The following is a 17,823-nucleotide window of genomic DNA, read 5'->3' as shown; positions in this document are numbered from 1 at the left end:
ATTGGATAGTTGCATCTGTGCCACTGACTTAGTCTGGCTTTCATTTCAGTTTGTCTACAAAATAATAATTGATATGTTGAATTCAACTCCATCTCAACTAAAAATCTAAGTTAAATAATAAGACTCAATCAGATCAAATGATTTAAAGTGCATTTAACGTTGGATTTGATTTGATTTAATCCTATCCTTTAACTTTGATGTTTGATTGAGATGGAGACGTGAATCCAACGTACCAATGATTAATTTGTAGACAAACTGGAATTAAAGCCAGACTTCTGGCCTAAATTCACCAAAGGCGAGGCATGCATGATTTTTTTTTTTAAAGCATTGTTTTGAATTATAATAACCCAACCGAAGCCAGGTGGGCAGGTTGTCCTCCATGACGCCTCGCTCATTTAAAACCTGTCACGAGTTTTGTGATTTATTGCTGCCGCTGTAGTCACACAAAACATTTTTTGTTGTCATTATTCACTTTTTTTTTTTTACTCATTTGAATTGGAAGAAGTAGCTAAATATTTATTTTTTTACCATATATGCTAAATTAGACCAATTCACGCTATCAGCAAAGATGATTGGAGATATGGCCTATCCTGCTAGCATACAGTCACTGTTCTGCCTGTCCCATCCTTTCCACCCTCCTCGGTCTGTTTCCTCCGCCCACCCGCTTCTGGTGACTTTTTTGCTTAAGTCAATGGCACAGATGGAACTATTCAAGCAGAAGATAGATCTCCTTCAAATGTTGATATTTGGTTGCGTGAACAACCCAAAACAATTCACTATCACTTTTGTGATACAGTAAATAGCCTAAAGTTAAGTTTCCTGGTTGCTAAAATTCTAATAGTTTGCTGACTTTCAGTTTATGTGACAAAACAGGCAACATAATGTGTAAAGAAAACATTGTACCATTTCAACCGCTGTGAAATATATTTTCAATAACCCAAAATATAGTATTTTCAGCTGTTTGAAGCTGGTGTGCAAAACTGAAAGTAAAGGGCAGGAAGCATAGACATAGCGCACATAGAACAGATCTACCGCTTCTTAGACTTGCTTTCAATGAGAATGACAGATCTATAACTATGTGAATTTGGTTGGGTCGCCTAAAAAGTGACATATTGAAGCTTTAAAAACGAATTAAAAATGTTATCTTACAAACTAATGTAAAATTCGACTTTAAAATCGGTAACACATCCATGGCCACATTTTGAGGTGATGGTAACTATACATTTCTTCTTATGTAATCACATAAAGTGTTCTAATTCAAGATAGCTATGCTATAATCATCTGTGCACAATCTCAAACAACATTGATCAATTGCGCCATGTGCTTTTAATGTAATCTCTACTGCAATACAGTTATTTTGGTTCAGCCATTAGATGAAGTACAGCGATAACACATGAATCTGTTGTATAGATAAACAAAATATCTGACATTGTATTCCCGTTTGAACAATGCTTTGCTTTTAAATTATTGAAAGCACGGAGATAGACATTTGGGTGACAACTAAACCAAAAATCAGACGTTGTTTTTCCATTGGAATTTGGTTAATTGAAAGCATAGTGATAACACATTGGAAATTCAACTAACTTTTGTTTGTCTTTTTGAGTGGGTGAATATATCTTGTAATCCCATTGATCAACATCTCAACCAAATATTCCCCACATTGAAATGACATGGTGTGCCCAGTGGTTTTGACTATGTCTTTCTCCCTTTGCCCTTTCAGATCAGGGGATCAACATTTACAGGAAACCACCCATCTACAAACAACACGGTATAATTCACTCTCTGTGACCTGGTTTCACCAGCATTTTTTTTGTTGTTGACCTTTAACTAGGCAAGTCAGTTAAGAACAAATTCTTATTTTCAATGACGGCCTAGGAACAGTGGGGTAACTGCCTTGTTCAGGGGGCAGAACGGCAGATTTGTACCTTGTCAGCTCAGGGATTACAAACTTGCAACCTTTCGTTTACGAGTCCAACGCCTCTAACCACTAGGCTACCCTGCCACCCCGGCAATAATTAGACTGATTGCAAATAGAGACAGAGCTTTCCAAGAGCATGACTAGGTAATATTACTTCTCTTAGCAGGGACATGATATGAGGAGTTGGTTTACTGTAAAACAACGTGATTATAGAAAGAAAGAAAGTGTCTTGAAACTCATTCGCTATAAACAAGAGCGATAAGCTTAACTATACAAAGCAGCACCTAACCTTTTAGTAATGGTATGGGGTTGGTGGACTAGATGTCAATGAGCAATATCTGGGTCCTTTCAATTATGTTTTCTTCAGTTTGGATTGAAATTGTGTAATCACCACATTGACCTCTAATTGTACACCATTTACTGTGACCACCTCCAATGTCAATGTGTCAATATTGTTTGAAGTCTCTCTCTCTGACCAAATACTTTCTGAACACTTTCTGAGAATTTAGAAACCTAAGCAAAAGATCAAGGCATGCGAGCCTACAGTACCCCGTAATCTAAAGAGGAGGTTTGGGATGTAATCTTAATTTCCTTAAATATGATTTATCGCTGACATGTTTTGGAGTGTGGTCCTTCTCCTACTAATGGTTCCTAAGACTGAGCACCCCTTCAGTGGTGCAGACAATATTATAAATATTGATTAGAGCGCCATCACACCACAGCTATTTACATAATCTGTGAACAATTTTTAATAATAAGTGTAAGTGTAAGTGTAAGGTTGGGTGGGGTATTATCTATACCATGTACACAGCAAATTTGAGATGAGAATTTTTACATCCACTGTGTTAAATGTAACCCTTTCTTAGTGTGTATACTGTATATGACCCACTGAAATAGTGTTAAACTGTTGCCAAATCCAACTTAAAAGAACACTTATTAGAGATGATGGTGTTACAATTTATTTTTGTTAAGTAATCACATGTAGTGTTTCAGTATTTTAGTATTTTTTGGGGGGGGGTGATGTTTTAACACTATAGGTGTAAAGCCTTATTTACATATTTCCCAGCATTCCTTTCAAGTGAGCATGAGAGATACCCACCGATGACTGTTTGTTAGTGACAGAGGCATGTTTGTTGGATTCATAACAATTCAGTCCTGAAGCCTTCACCAAGTAACTGCCAAGGTGAATGTGTTTGAATTGAAATGAACCATTTATAGCCCTATAAAACATATTTGTCATGTATTTAGTTATGTCCTAATTATCCTTAACATTTCAGTCTGAAAATCTTTGTTCTTGGCCACATCAGACCTGCAAATCACAATATTCTGGTTTATGAAATTATTATTTGTACTGCAATTCCTATCAGAATCCAGCCATTCAGGAAAACTGCTATTGAGAAGATTTAATAGTGAGGTCATATCATTTAAACTAGAACAACCATCTCAGTGATGGGTACACTAGATTGGATTAGTTTAGAAAAATGTATATAATTTATCTTTGTATAGCATAAGATCAATGAATCAATCAATGTGCATGCAGAAGCATAGATATTAAAAACAAACTATTCTAAAAATCAACCTGGAACAAATTATGCTGGGAAACGTGATAACGAGGCCCCTCCCACATATTTTCTACTCTGAGAGAGATCACGGAATTTAACTCAACACAATCAAGTAACAACAACACCATGCAGTGTTGATTCCACTGTGATTTAAAGAAAACGTAATTTTCTGTCAATTTGTTAACCCAACTCAAATCAACACTCAGATATAACACTCACAACACTTTTCACCTCAACACTTGTTAATTTGCCGTGTAAAGATTATCACACAACATTTCAGACAGATGATGTTGAAATGTTCAGCTGTGTTTAAGGGGATTAAGGGTACTCACTCACACTGATAGTCCAGTTCCTCTGGTTGCCAATTTAGATTCACCCGCACCAAAAAGAAAGTCTGCTGATGACATCATCAGATCCGCTACGTTTCCTGCCGCCCATGTCCCCCCTCTGGATGACACATCACCGACCGAAAACGACCACTGGCCCCCCTGCTCTCCCTCCCTGACCCTGGCTGCCTTAGGTACAGTAGGCTCCTTATGAGCATGCTTGCACTGCCCCACCTCCTTCACCTTAGAGGCTCACTACCCCTAACCAAACCCTGAACTTGTCCCTGTCCAGAAACAACCACTAGTCCCTACCCTCTAGACATTTATTGAGATCTGAGAGAATTTGATAGGTTTCAGCAATATGTCAATAGTACCACTGTGAACTCTGATAGGCTAGGTGGAATTTCAGCCATATGGCTTTTCCGAACCTCTCAGATTTTCACAAGTGTCTAGGATGTAAGGTTTGGGTTCTTTATGGATCGGTCATAATCTCACTCTTATGCACTTGAAGCTTAACATCACCACTAAGCTTTATTGCATCCCTGCTCTCACCACAATTTGACTCTCTAGAACACAGATTTTAAAATTATTTTGCTGAATTTTGTGCAATGCTGATGAACAATGTATCCTTGAAAGACTGTTGTTGTTGGCATCATGTCACTTTTTGCTTGCTACAGCTTCAGTTGCACCTTCCTTTACAGCTTGCTTTACAGCTACCTATAAAATCAATCAATCGACCGTTCACAAATGACTTGGACAGAGCTAACTGAGACTGGCTTCAAACGGATCTGTCTTCCTACACTGTGTTGCTCTGTGTATCAAACTCATAGTAAATATCTCATCTTGTGAAGACTTGTACTCTCCTTGTTAACATTCTGTGCAGCTGAGTAGTTTCACTGTTTTTGGTTTGTCTGTGTTCATGTCTAGTGAACTCTGTCTCACATTTGTGTTCTCCCACACCCCTGTTGCTGGAAAGATAAATCCTACAGTACTTTTGTCAATCCTTTTAAAAATCCTGTACAGTACTTTTGTGAACATGATGTCCACAGATGGGAGCCTTCTATTATGCCTTCTGTTATAGTTTTTTACAGTCTTGTTTGACTGTATTTAGCACTACTTCTCGGTCAAGACGCCTGTAATTCACACACACAGTTATAAGGGTGTGTGCATGCATGCCTGTGTGTGCGTGTGTGTGTGCGTGTGTGTGTGTGTGTGCATGTGTGTGTGTTGGCTTATTCGCGGGTTGTTTATGCCACTCAAAGGTTCAGAAGGAGGAAGGAGACGGTCTAGGGAAGAGGAGGAAGAGGAGGCTATGAAGAGAAAGCAGATCCAGGAGGAGCAAATCAACAAGGTTAGAGAAGCCACATTCATACACTCACCCCCACAATCACACCCACAAACACACACACGTAGGCAGCTCTTTATAATAACACACACGTAGGGAGCTCTTATAATTTGTTATAAGCATGTACAAGCCTTTATACTGTATTATAATAAGGTTTACACTATGTTTTGTCTCTGTATGTATCAACTTTTCAACTGACTCAAAATAGCTGGTATTTAGTCAGGATCATTATAAGATTCATTATAAGATATTATACATGCTCATGACAAGTCTTACAATGCATTATACCTGCAGGCTTTAAGTTAAGTATTTTCCATATGTTCTGTGTGTCCCCAGATCCAGTCTGGTTTGGGGAAGCTGATAATGAAAGAGGAGAATGAAAAGGAGCAGATCAGGGAAGGTCATGCACGCAGCCAATCAGCTCAGCGCTATGAACCTCAGCAGAACAACTATGATGGAGGTATGTTCTGACTAACTTCACCATATAGTAACAAGCACATTGTTTAGAAGAACCACATCAAATTAACTCTAAATCAGGGTCAGGTTCATTAGGTACCAAACTGTAGAAAGCGATCCAAAATTGATTGAAATACAGAGTTACTATCTGTACTTGTCCAATACAACAAACACCATTTTTTGTTGTAACGCTCGTTGTTTGAAGGATGGTTGGACAAAGATGCAGCGTGGTGTAGGGTAATAATTTTTTATTAATGATAACCGGCACAAAACAAGAAAGAGTAACAAAACGAAACGTCCAGCTTTGTAGGGCTCAAAAGCAACAATACAAAATCAAGATCCCACAAACAACAGGTGGGAAAAGGCTACCTAAATATGATCCCCAATCAGAGACAACAATAGAGAGCTGCCTCTGATTTTGAACCATACCAGGCCAAAATAGAAATAAAAAAACTAGAGTACCCACCCTAGTCACACACTAACCAAACCAAAATAGAGAATAAAAAGGCTCTCTAAGGTCAGTGCATGAGGTCAGTGCATCCCTCCGCTTCTGTGGAACCGGACCGTGGGTCGTCGCTGGAGGCTCCGGACCATGGATCGTTGCAGGAGGAATCAGACCGTGGATCGTCATCGGAAGCTCCGGACGGTGGATCGTCGCCGGAGACTCTGGACCGTGGACCGTCTCCGGAGGAATCAGACCGTGGATCGTCGCCGGGGACCCCGGACAGTGGATCGTCGCTGGAGGAACCGGACCGTGGATTGTCGCCGGAGGGACCGTGGATCGTCACCGGGGAATCCGGACTGTGAATCGTTGCCGGGGACTCCGGACCGCCTCCGGGGAGGCTCCGGACCGTGGATCGCCACCGGGGACTCCAGAACGTGGATCGTCGCTGGGGACTCCGGACCGTGGAACTCCGGATGGGGAACCCTCGCAGGACTCTCCGAACTGTGAACCCTCGCAGGAGGCTCCGGACTGGGTACCCTTGCAGGAGGCTCCGGGCCATGGATCATCACTTGAGGCTCCGGGCCATGGATCATCACTGGAGGCTCCGGGCCATGGATTATCACTGGAGCCACCCCCGACGGTAGATGCCCACCCGGACTCTCCCCTATTGAGTCAGGTTTTGTGGTCGGAGTCCGCACCTTTGGGGGGGATACTGTCACGTCCTGACCATAGAGAGCTGTTTATTCTCTGTGTTGGTTGGGGTGTGACAGTGGCCGAACCGTGGATCGTCGCCGGAAGCTCCAGACCGTGGATCGTCCCCGGGGCCTCAGATCTGTGGATCGTCTCTGGGCCATGGATCGTTGCCGGAGACTCCGGACCGTGGATCATTGCTGGGGACTCCGGATGGGGAACCGTCGCTGGAGGCTCCGGGCCATGGATCATCACTGGAGGCTCCGGGCAATGGATCATCACTTCGTCACATTTCGTTTTGTCTTCTGTTTTGTCTGGTGAGTTTATTAAACACGTAGAATTCTATGCATGCAGCGCCTTGGTCCAATCATTCAAACGACCGTGACACGCGATATGTTTAGGCTACTACATGATACTCAAATGTTCTCCATATACATCATGAAGTTGCTACAACCTAGCCTATGAATGAAAGATTACAACGTAGGTGCACAGAGAAATTTTTTAAAAGACAGACAGTGACACGTTCAATACTGCCTTGCACACTCTTGCCTGCATCTAGCTGATCTAGGGTGTAATCATTAGTCCAACAGTTACAAACAAGAGTTTCTATTGGACAAATTCAGGTATGTTTATCCCCGTTTCATTCTGTTTTCTTCCGTTTAAGAAACATTTTTCAACAGAATTGGTGGACTGAATACACCCCTGACACACGTAAAGACAGTTCACTTTCATATCAGCCACATTCTATTCCTTCTTGCATCTATGCACTCTCCCCCTCTCACCTTTTCCCTTCGCTTGTGGACTTCAATGCACAACACATCAGCTGTATGTGACCAGCCGAAAAAACTTTCCAAGCCAAACCATATCGTAACCGCTACACACAGCCTCCATCGTTGTCAGCATATTAGCTAAAGTAATGTCATAGTCAACATAACTAATAGAACTAATGCGTTAGTTAACCTGCTACAATCATGCAGTAACTTTACAGTGTACAGTCAGTAAAGCAGTTTATCACATTTGTAAAACCAAAAGCATACCTTGACTTGGAAGAGTTCTAGTGTTGTGTTGGATAGTCATAGCCGGCTACCTAACATAGCACCCCTCTGTTTGAGAAGGGTGTTTGAGTAGGCTAAACTAGCTGGCTGCATTTGAAAGGGGAAAAATGACTCTCTCTCTCTTGCCTCTCCTTCTTCAAATTAATTTGTTCAAAACTGTTCAACTATTGTCCTTCTCTCTCTTTGAGTCAACTACATACTACATTTTATGAACTGCAGTCCTAGCTAGCTGTAGCTTATGCTTTCAGTACGAGATTTATTCTCTGATCCTTTGATTGGGTGAACAACAGGGCAGTTCATGCTATGCTGGAGCTCTGATAGGTTGGAGGATGTCCTCTGGAAGTTGTCATAATTACTGTGTAAATCTGTGGAAGGGGGTTAGAACCATGAGCCTCCTAGGTTTTGTATTTTAGTTAATGTACCCAGAGGAGGATGGAAGCTAGTTGTCCTCCGGCTACACCATGGTGCTACCCTACAGAGTGCCGTCTACTGTAGAACTTCATTGCAAAAAAAGTGTATTTTAATCAATTATTTGGTGACGTGAATATATTTAGCTTTTTATCGAAAAAGTATGACTTTTAAAATGTTTTACATGTTTTTTTAATGAAATTTACTGAAGAGGATGGTCCTCCCATTACTTTTCTGGTGAGCCTCCACTGATGTATGAGCCACTGAAATAGTGTTATAGGTCCCGAACCTTTCCCATGTAAAATAGCCTTTTGAGTGACTAAAGCATCACCCATAATGTTTTTTCCTGATAAAATTTTATAAAATGTACTTTTTCTCTCATGTCTAACTACCAGGAAGTCTGAAAGACAGACCTTACCTTGGCGGGCGGTTCCTTGAAATACCTATGTCAAGCCAAATTGACCCAGTGAGCAGTGCTGCAGTGAGATGATCTCAAGCAAATTTTCTGATACACAATGCAACTCAAATGCTGATACACAAAGCAACTCAAACGACATTGAAATTGCATGAAACATCCAATCCTGTCATACATCACATCTTGGTTTCAGAAATAATTTGTTCATCCAACTGCTTGGTTATTGGAAAGCATCAATATTGACACAATGTTTACAGTATAATTTAGCTAGCTAGCCCAAATGGAATTGTCAGTACTGTTTTTCAAGATTCATAGTAAAATAAAAACAGAAATACCTTATTTAATTTAAGAATTTTGCTATGAGACTCGAAATTTAGCTCAGGTCTATTCTGTTTGAGATGTTGAGATGTTTCTACAACTTGATTGGAGTCCACCTGTGGTAAATTAATTGATTGGACATGATTTGGAAAGGCACACACCTGTCTATATAAGGTCTCACAGTTGACAGTGCATGTCAGAGCAAAAACCAGCCAATGAGGTCAAAGGAATGCTCCGTAGAGCTCCGAGACAGGATTGTGTTGAGGCACATGTCTGGGGAAGGGTACCAAAACATTTCTGCAGAATTGAAGGTCCTCAAGAACACAGTGGCCACCAAGGATCTTTCTAGAGCTGGCTGCACGGCCAAACTGAGCAATCAGGGGAGAAGAGCCTCGGTTAGGGAAGTGACCAAGAACCCTATGGTCACTCTGACAGAGCTCCAGAGTTCCTCTGTGGAGGGGGGAGAACCTTCCAGAAGGACAACCATCTCTGCAGCACTCCACCAATCAGGCCTTTATGGTAGAGTGAACAGACGGAAGCCACTCCACAGTAATATTCACATGACAGCCTTCTTGCAGTTTGCCAAAAGGCACCTAAAGGACTTTCAGATCATGAGACACAAGATTCTCTGGTCTGATGAAACCAAGATTAAACTCTTTGGCCTGAATGCCAAGCGTCACGTCTGGAGGAAACCTGGCACCATCCCTACGGGGAAGCATGGTGGTGGCAGCATCATGCTGTGGGGATGTTTTCAGGGACTGGGAGACTAGTCAGGATCAAGGGAAAGATGAACAGAGCAAGGTACAGAGCGATTCTTGAATGAAACCTACTCCAGAGCACTCAGGACCACTCAAGTCTAGGGTGAAGGTTCACCTTCCAACAAGACAACAACCCTAAGCACACACAAATACAGTGCAGGAGTGGCTTCGGGACAAGTCTTTGAATGTCCTTGAGTGGCCCAGGCAGAGCCCGGACTTGAACCTGATCAAACATCTCTGGAGAGACCTGAAAATATGTATTTATTATTTTACCAGGTAAGTTGACTGAGAACACGTTCTCATTTGCAGCAACAACCTGGGGAATAGTTACAGGGGAGAGGAGGGGGATTAATGAGCCAATTGTAAACTGGGGATTATTAGGTGACCGAGTTGGTTTGAGAGCCAGATTGGGATTTAGCCAGGACACCAGGGTTAACACCCCTACTCTTACGATAAGTGCCATGGGATCTTTAATGACCTCAGAGAGTCAGGACACCCATTTAACATCCCATCCGAAAGACAGCACCTTACATAGGGCAGTGTCCTCAATCACTGCCCTGGGGCATTGTTATATATTTTTTTTAGACCAGAGGAAAGAGTGCCTCGTACTGGCCCTCCAACACCCCTTCCAGCAGCATCTGGTCTCCCATCCAGGAACTGACCAGGACCAACCCTGCTTAGCTTCAGAAGCAAGCCAGCAGTGGTATGCAGGGTGGTATGCTGCTGGCCAAATAGCTGTGTATCGATGCTCCCCATCCAACCTGACAGAGCTTGAGAGGATCTGCAGATTAGAATGGGAGAAACACCCCATATACAGGTGTGCCAAGCTTGTCGCGTCATCATACCCTAGAAGACTCAAGGGTGTAATCGCTGCCAAAGGTGCTTCAACAAAGTACTGAGTAAAGAGTCTGATGTAAATGTCATATTTTTTAATTTTTTTTATATATATATATTTGCATTTTGATTGAATACAAGGTGGTACTTATTTAAATTGTGTAAGAGAATAAGAAGTTACCATTTGTGTAATCAAATTAGGCTTTTTGTGATATCGCAAAATGTTCTTAATAATCCAGCCTCCTGAATCCAACTGTTTGACACGAGGGAGGGGACAAGTAACTTTATGATCAAACTTTATCAATGTAGAAGCAACTTTGATCTGGTTTCATCCAAATATCATCAAAATTAATGGAAAACGTACACTTTTCAGTGTTGACAAACTACCAAATCTAGTGTTGGTTCCCTAACACTATGGGGGTGCTGCAAATTCTGACATAAATTGCAACCTTATTTGAGTAGATGCTCTTACACTTTTTTCGTGTAAGGAATAACACATGTAGTTTTACAGTATTTTGGGGCGTTTTGTTTTAATACTGTAGGGTGTAAAGTCTCATTGACATTTTTCACAGCATGCCTTGTGAATGTGAGAGATACCCACCCATGACTGTGCTTGTTAGTTACAGACACATGGTTGTTGCATTCATTAACGTCTAGTCCTGAAACCTTCACCAAATGACTGCCTACTGTAAGTGTCTAAATTAAAACTAAATCCTTAATTACCATATATAATTGCATAAATTACCTTGACATTGTGGTTTGATAAGCCAGGGTTATATCAGACCTGCAAATCACAATATGTTGGTTTGTGAAGTCATTATGAATTCCAGCCGGAGGTAGGATGGCCAAAAATTTGAATATTTTATGACTCACAGTCTGTTTTATGAATGACTGCTATGTTGAAAGACAAGACTGCCTAAACCATCTAAACTGGAACAACCATCTCATTAACGGGTGCAATAAATCCAACCCCTTACAGATTGGATTAGTTTAGAAAAGCATAAATTACTTATCTTTGTATAGTATAAAATCAATGAATCAATCAATGTGCATGTAGAAACATAGATGTTAAAACAACTTTTTACCTCAACGCCGAGATTTTAACACTTGCAAATGTCCTGTGCTTGAACAATTCAAACTAAAGGGCAGCCAAATTGAGTTTAGATGTTTCAGTGAAATGATGATACTTACCATAGTTTCAACTTTTCAGATGATTCCAAAACTTCCTCGCTGCCTGGTTATGGACGGAATGGATTACACCGGGTAAGATCAAACACCTATCAGATATCACAACTTGATTAAATCCAACTAAATCAATCAAATCAGTATTTGATTTAATGTGGATGTTTTCCGCTATGACAGCAGCAAGTAGCCTGGAGGTTAAGAGTGTTGTGACAGTAACCAAAAGGTCACTGGTTTGAATCTCTGAGCCGACTAGGTGAAAAATCTATTGATGTGCCCTTGAGCAAGGCACTTATCCCTAATTGCTCCTGTAAAACATTCTGTTTTGATCAAATTGTTAATATAAATATGTGACTGTTGCCATTAAAATACTGTTTCTGCCTCTACAGCCTCAGTCCACAGATTTCACTCAGTACAACAGCCATGGGGACATGTGTGGGGGAGGAAGAGGTGAGTGTTGCTCACCAAATAAAGCTCTGGTTATATTCACAACTACTTCCACAATTTAAATACTCTTAAAGCTACAATCTGGGATTAGCAGTTCAGCAAAATGACAGGCCCACACTTGTTTTGGTATACAGCTGAGAAATGGGGCTTGGGAAATGTAACCCCTCCCAGATCCCAGATTGTACCTTTAACCGATTACACACATAAATAATTAATCAATATGTTTTATAATAAGGCACCCAATTATTTGGAAATAATGTAGTACTTAGTTCAGATATGAATGATAAATGGTAGAGAAAAAACATTAACTGTGAGTCTCATTTTCTGTCCCATTTTGTCCTGCAGAGTTTCAGGTATGTCTCTCATGTGCTTATCCACAACTGCCTTTCATTATACCTTTAATTTTGCATGTGTTTGCTCACTCATTATTCCTAAGATTGCAAACCTAATGTTGTCCTGAATGTCAACCCAGTCCCGCTAAATGCCTGCATCACTGTTTGCTATTCCAAACTGTAGTGATTGCATTGCAGTGATCCTGCATGCTCCTGCCTTGGAACGCAAACAACACTGCTTTAGTTACATATTCAATTGCAAACCGTAGCAGTCCTCTAGACTGTGAGAGGTGGAGGGGTCACAAGCGTAGAGGCCATTGAGATGAATTGTATTAAAAGAATGCCAATCTTTGAAAGCCGAAACCCATTACCCAAAGAGACAGACAAATGTACTGCAGTGACCATATGTTACAAGTATATTGCTCTATATAATAGTAATATGATACAGTTGCTGGGCTAGTGGTAGCTATAGTAGATAGCTATGCTAGAGACATCTCAGTTCCATACCACTATATTACATGTGTGTGTATGTTCTATCCTGTAGCACATAAGGGATGGCTGTGCCGCAGTAACAAGAATGGACAGGGGAGTATCTATGCCTAATATGTTGGAACCAAAAGCAAGTATCTTATTTCTTGATCATTTTTTATTTATTTACCTGATGATCTCTGAGCTGTATGTAGAGCTAGAGCTGTATGTGCCCTATGCGTTTTTGTATATTTCACTGACATGCCAAGTTTTTAAAATAGACTTCACTACAAAAACGAATATGCTGTATGCAAAAGAAAGGAATACTGAGTCAGTGGAGAGTGAGCTCAAAGGTATAGGACTGGTGGCGTGTCTCATAATATCACCACTAACTTACCTACAGTATGCAGCTGGTAGTCAGTTCCATCATGGGTTCCTGGAACCAAATGCAGCCCCTCGACAGTACTACATCCCATGAGGCTGTGGCTGTGGCAGTCCAGACAGGAGCTAGTGAAATGAGTCACCTCTCGCTTAGCATGCCAGCTTCTCCATGTTCATTCACACATCGCTTCAATATAGACTGTATGTAGCATACAGTGGAAAATCCAACACCAAATGTATATTTGAAATGACTCTGATCACTGTATACTTTATGAAGAAGAGACAGCTTCATTGTTGGATTTTCATGATTGGTGTGCCTATTATGAGTTGGTCAGATGGAAAAATTAGAAAACAAATCACCCTTATTAGTTGCTTATTAGAGTATTTCAGTAAGATCTTGCAAAACTCTCACTCTAAATTGAAATGAATCTCATCCATGTCTGTTTGTGTACTAGACCTTAGCATAAGTTAGCTGTAAAGCCCACAGTATAGCTGCTTGCCAGGACTCGATAACTATGTCTTGAATTTTATTGAACAAAATTGTTTAAAACTTACAGTACTATTTTGTTACTTACTTACAAAATGTTAGGGTCACAGTTAGTTCTCTGAAAATGTGAATTCGTAGCCTAATCTTGTCCATTTATCTAGTCAGATATTCCAACATATTCACATTTTAACTGATATGCAGTACCGGTCAAATGTTTTAGAACACCTACTCATTCAAGGGTTTTTCTTCATTTTTACTATTTTCTACATTGTAGAATAATAGTGAAGACATCAAAACTATGAAATGACACATGGAATCATGTAGTAACCAAAAAAGTGTTAAACAAATCAAAACATATTTTATATTTGAGATTCTTCAAATAGCCACCCTTGCATTGATGACAGGTTTGCACACTCTTGGCATTCTCTCAACCAGCTTCACCTGGAATGCTTTTCCAAAGGTCTTGAAGGAGTTCCCACATATGCTGAATACTTCTTGGCTGCTTTTCCCTTACTCTGCGGTCCAACTCATCCCAAACCATCTCAATTTGGTTGAGGTCGAGGGATTGTGGAGGCCAGGTCATCTGATGCAGCACTCCATCACTCTCCTTCTTGAAGGTGTGTTGGGTCATTGCCCTGTTGAAATACAAATGATAGTCCCACTAAGCCCAAACTAGATGGGATGGCGAATCGCTGCAGAATGCTGTGGTAGCCATGTTTTTTAAGTGTGCCTTGAATTCTAAATAAATCACAGACAGTGTCACCAGCAAAGCACCCCCACACCATAACACCTCCTCCTCCATGCTTTACGGTGGGAAATACACATGCTGAGATCATCCGTTCACCCACACCGCGTCTCACAAAGACACGGCAGTTGGAACCAAACATCTTCAATTTGGACTCCAGACCAAATGACAAATTTCCACCGGTCTAATGTCCATTGCTCGTGTTCTTTGGCCCAAGCAAGTCTCTTCTTATTATTGGTGTCCTTTAGTAGTGGTTTCTTTACAGCAATTTGACCATGAAGGACTGATTCACACAGTCTCCTCTGCATAGCTGATGTTGAGATGTGTCTGTTACTTGAACTCTGTGAAGCATTTATTTGGGTTACAATTTCTGAGGCTGGTAACTCGAATGAACATATCCTTCACAGCAGAGGGAACTCTGGGTCTTCCATTTCTGCGACGGTCCTCATGAGAGCCAGTTTCATCATAGCGCTTGATGGTTTTTGCGACTGCACTTGAAGAAACTTTCAAAGTTCTTGAAATGTTCCTGATTGACTGACCTTCATGTCTTAAAGTAATGATGGCCTGTCATTTCTCTTTGCTTATTTGAGCTGTTCCAGCCATTATATGGACTTGGTCTTTTACCAAATAGGGCTATCTTCTGTATACCACCCCTGCCTTGTCACAACACAACTGATTGGCTCAAATGCTTTAAGAAGGAAAGAAATTCCACAAATGTACTTTTAAGAAGGCACACCTGTTAATTGAAATGCATTCCAGGTGAGTACCTCATGAAGCTGGTTGAGAGAATGCCAAGAGTGTGCAAAGGTGTCATCAAGGCAAAGGGTGGCTATTTGAAGAATCTCAAATATAAAATATATTTTGATTTGTTTAACACGTTTTTGGTTACTACATAATTCATAATGTTATTTCATAGTTTTGATGTCTTCACTATTTTTCTAAAATGTAGAAAATAGTAAAAGTAAAGAAAACCTTGAATGAGTATGTGTACTAAAACTTTTGATCAGTGGTGTACATGTTTTGTTAATAATAAGAGCACAAATGCATGTACCTACACAACGATACAGGCATCATGCACCTCCCTATCAACTGATACCCATATAGTTGAGTCAGCCCCATCTGCCCTTACAGCCCTCACTCACAATCTTCTGTCACAGTTCTTGTCCCTACCCAGCGCTGTCTCAGACAAGACTATCAGTGTTGAACATGCTATAACTGTAAAAATGATGCCCTATCTAATCAAACATGGATACCCGGTTTCTGTGGTACCTCTATATGTCTGTCTGCAGCAATGAATGTGTGGAATCATGTACTCAATAAAATAATTACAGCATAAAATGCTTTATTTTACATTTTGGTTTTATCTCAAAAACCTAGTATCCACGTTCGATTGAATGGGGTCCTCGGTCAGTTGTGATGGCCCCTTGGTCTATCTTTCAACAGTTTCCTTTTGAAGCTTGATTCAATATTGCCTTCCTTTACGAACTTTGCTATCCGGGATCCTTGGGACTTCCCTACCCCATTGAAGTTTACATTTTAAAAGGTTACGGTAAGGGTTAGGGTTAAGGTTAAATAAGGGTTATGGGTAGGGGCTAAGGTAAGAGGATAGGGTAGGGACGTTCCAAGGAGCCTAGATAGCACAGACCCTTACCATTACTGACAAGTGTCTCCCTTTGAAGGTCGTACCATATGAAATGCTCACGATAACCAGTAGAGGGCGAGCTAAACTGCCCAGGGAGGTGGACAGAACAAGACTGGAGGTATCATTTGATTTCTGCATGTGATGATAGATACTCGATTGTCTACTTTGTGTGCATGAATGCTACACAAAAACCTAGTGAGGAAAGTACAGACTCCATAGCTCCATATAGATTCTTGAGAGTTTTTCAATGACTTTATAGGAGCGTAAATGCTAACCACAACATACCCCTCCCCCTTCCTTCTTTTCTCAACCTCTCTTCTCACTCTAGCGCCACTTAGCCCCAGAAACGTTCTTTGACATCTTTGGGATGGAGATCCAGGAATTTGACAGGCTTCCACTGTGGAAACGCAACAACATGAAAAAGAAGGCCAAGCTCTTCTAGCAGTCAGAGCAGCATGCACTCATCCCATCCCATAAGATAGCAATCTACTCTACCACTGTAACATAGATGTAGGATTTGTTTTGATTTTCCCCCTTTCCCTCTTTTTTGACATGTTCAAGGAAGCAACGAAATGGACTCTTTTTACTTTAAACTTCCTCTACGGACTGAATACATAATTAACGAACCGATAGATGCTACAAGGAAATAGAATAAACCCATTTCTTAAGTGTTCAAAAATGAAAAAGAACGAGAAAGAACTATAAATTAGGTCATGTTTTTTTGTTTTTTTACTGCTGCGCTTGTTTTTTTTTTTTTTTTTCGCTTTGCTTTGAATGGAGCTGCTTTTACTTTCCTTCCCTTTTCTTTAATCTCATGGCACCAAATGGAACATGTTCTTCACATGCGAAACTGGAATGTCTGTCTGTCAGCTTCATAAGTCAATGGTCAGCTTGCCCTCATTTTGGCTGAAACATTTTAGACCCGTGTTGGCGTCAAATCAAATGGCTTACAGTCTTCATCATGGAAATATTGGGTCTTGCCATTTCTTTATGGCTCTAGTACATAATATGAGTCCAAATCTTCAAACACTGCTCAGCTTGCCTTAGCACCTAACCATGTTACTCTCACTGGCATCAGAGTCTGGAAAAGCCATCAATCAAAACAATATAATGTGGTTTCCATATAGATCCGGGTTATATTCATTAGGGCATGCAACATTTTAAAATGTTATGTAATGGGAAACTGAAATGAGCGTGGACAAGTCCAAGTAGTCCCTCCCTTTTTCAGTTTGTTTTCTTCCATTTGATGCCTATTAAATATGACCCAGGTAGCTTCTTCAACAAAACAGTTTATCCTATCAGGCTCCCATGAAAACGACCCAATTTACTTTTCTGTTGGTTAAATTGGAGAAGCAATTGCTATTTTACTCACAAATATTCAACAAACACCACCCCAAAAAATACAACATTAAATGTACAAAAAATAACAACTGTATTTAAAATGACTGTTTTATAAATGAAACCCACACTGCCATTTGTTGTATTGAAATATAAGCAAAAATAAAGCTTTAAATCCCTGTGTATGATACACCAAAGGTATCACCTGTATTAGTTTATCTCCTCTCAGCTATTAAACTATAATAAACACAGTGTGTGAGGTAGTATGAGG

At 40.6% G+C, this 17,823-nt stretch overlaps 1 protein-coding gene across 8 annotated transcripts in view; it reads left to right on the top strand.

Annotated features, from left to right (window-relative positions):
- Positions 1 to 17,753, top strand: part of ablim1a (actin binding LIM protein 1a) — a 146,388-nt gene extending 128,635 nt beyond the window's left edge. For 6 of the 8 annotated variants that reach the window (XM_036980840.1, XM_021605935.2, XM_036980832.1 and 3 more), the window contains 10 exons: positions 1,721 to 1,768; positions 3,851 to 4,000; positions 5,069 to 5,157; positions 5,488 to 5,611; positions 11,741 to 11,793; positions 12,102 to 12,162; positions 12,505 to 12,512; positions 13,036 to 13,110; positions 16,252 to 16,332; positions 16,543 to 17,753. In XM_036980840.1, coding sequence (XP_036836735.1) covers positions 1,721 to 1,768; positions 3,851 to 4,000; positions 5,069 to 5,157; positions 5,488 to 5,611; positions 11,741 to 11,793; positions 12,102 to 12,162; positions 12,505 to 12,512; positions 13,036 to 13,110; positions 16,252 to 16,332; positions 16,543 to 16,656 — 803 coding nt within the window. In that variant the 3' untranslated portion in view covers positions 16,657 to 17,753. The remainder of the gene's footprint in view (positions 1 to 1,720; positions 1,769 to 3,850; positions 4,001 to 5,068; positions 5,158 to 5,487; positions 5,612 to 11,740; positions 11,794 to 12,101; positions 12,163 to 12,504; positions 12,513 to 13,035; positions 13,111 to 16,251; positions 16,333 to 16,542) is intronic. The other 2 variants (XM_036980863.1, XM_021605943.2) reach the window with 1 other exon arrangement.
- Positions 17,754 to 17,823: the final 70 nt, after the last annotated feature.

The sequence above is a fragment of the Oncorhynchus mykiss genome, chromosome 1 (assembly GCF_013265735.2).
Source record: "Oncorhynchus mykiss isolate Arlee chromosome 1, USDA_OmykA_1.1, whole genome shotgun sequence".
In the NCBI taxonomy this organism is placed as follows: Eukaryota; Metazoa; Chordata; class Actinopteri; order Salmoniformes; family Salmonidae; genus Oncorhynchus; species Oncorhynchus mykiss.
Note: the sequence above shows the minus strand (reverse complement) of the source record. Positions and strands in the feature narration are given on the sequence as shown.